Raw genomic sequence first — 306 nt, 5'->3', positions numbered from 1 at the left:
AGGGGAATTGTGCTGCGGACAATGCACAGCAGCAGCATCTGGAGCAGCCCTGGGGACCGGAGCTCCGGTTTTGACATTGCTGCACGCACAGCACCAGCCGCAATGACAGCTGCTGCCTGGAGTGGCTGCAGGCAGCAGGCAGGAGCATGAAGTAGGGCGATCACCGCAGTGCTCAAGATGAACTCCTCTCTGGTTGGCAACCAGAGTGGCCGGCCGTTCTGTCTCCTGGCCATTAGCTATTTGGAGACCATCAATTTTTGCCTCCTGGAAGTGGTTATTATTGTGTTCCTCATGGTGCTAATTATT

At 55.2% G+C, this 306-nt stretch overlaps 1 protein-coding gene across 1 annotated transcript in view; it reads left to right on the top strand.

The window, feature by feature from the left end:
• Positions 1-177: 177 nt before the first annotated feature.
• The window catches only part of GPR21 (G protein-coupled receptor 21), a 1,458-nt gene continuing 1,329 nt past the window's right edge, over positions 178-306 (top strand). Inside the window, exon 1 of the mRNA XM_009873902.1 lies at positions 178-302. Within this exon, the coding sequence (XP_009872204.1) occupies positions 178-302 (125 nt within the window). The remainder of the gene's footprint in view (positions 303-306) is intronic.

The sequence above is a fragment of the Apaloderma vittatum genome, unplaced genomic scaffold, assembly GCF_000703405.1.
Source record: "Apaloderma vittatum isolate BGI_N311 unplaced genomic scaffold, ASM70340v1 scaffold15507, whole genome shotgun sequence".
Lineage (NCBI taxonomy): Eukaryota > Metazoa > Chordata > Aves > Trogoniformes > Trogonidae > Apaloderma > Apaloderma vittatum.
This window is presented reverse-complemented; position numbering and strand designations above follow the sequence as displayed.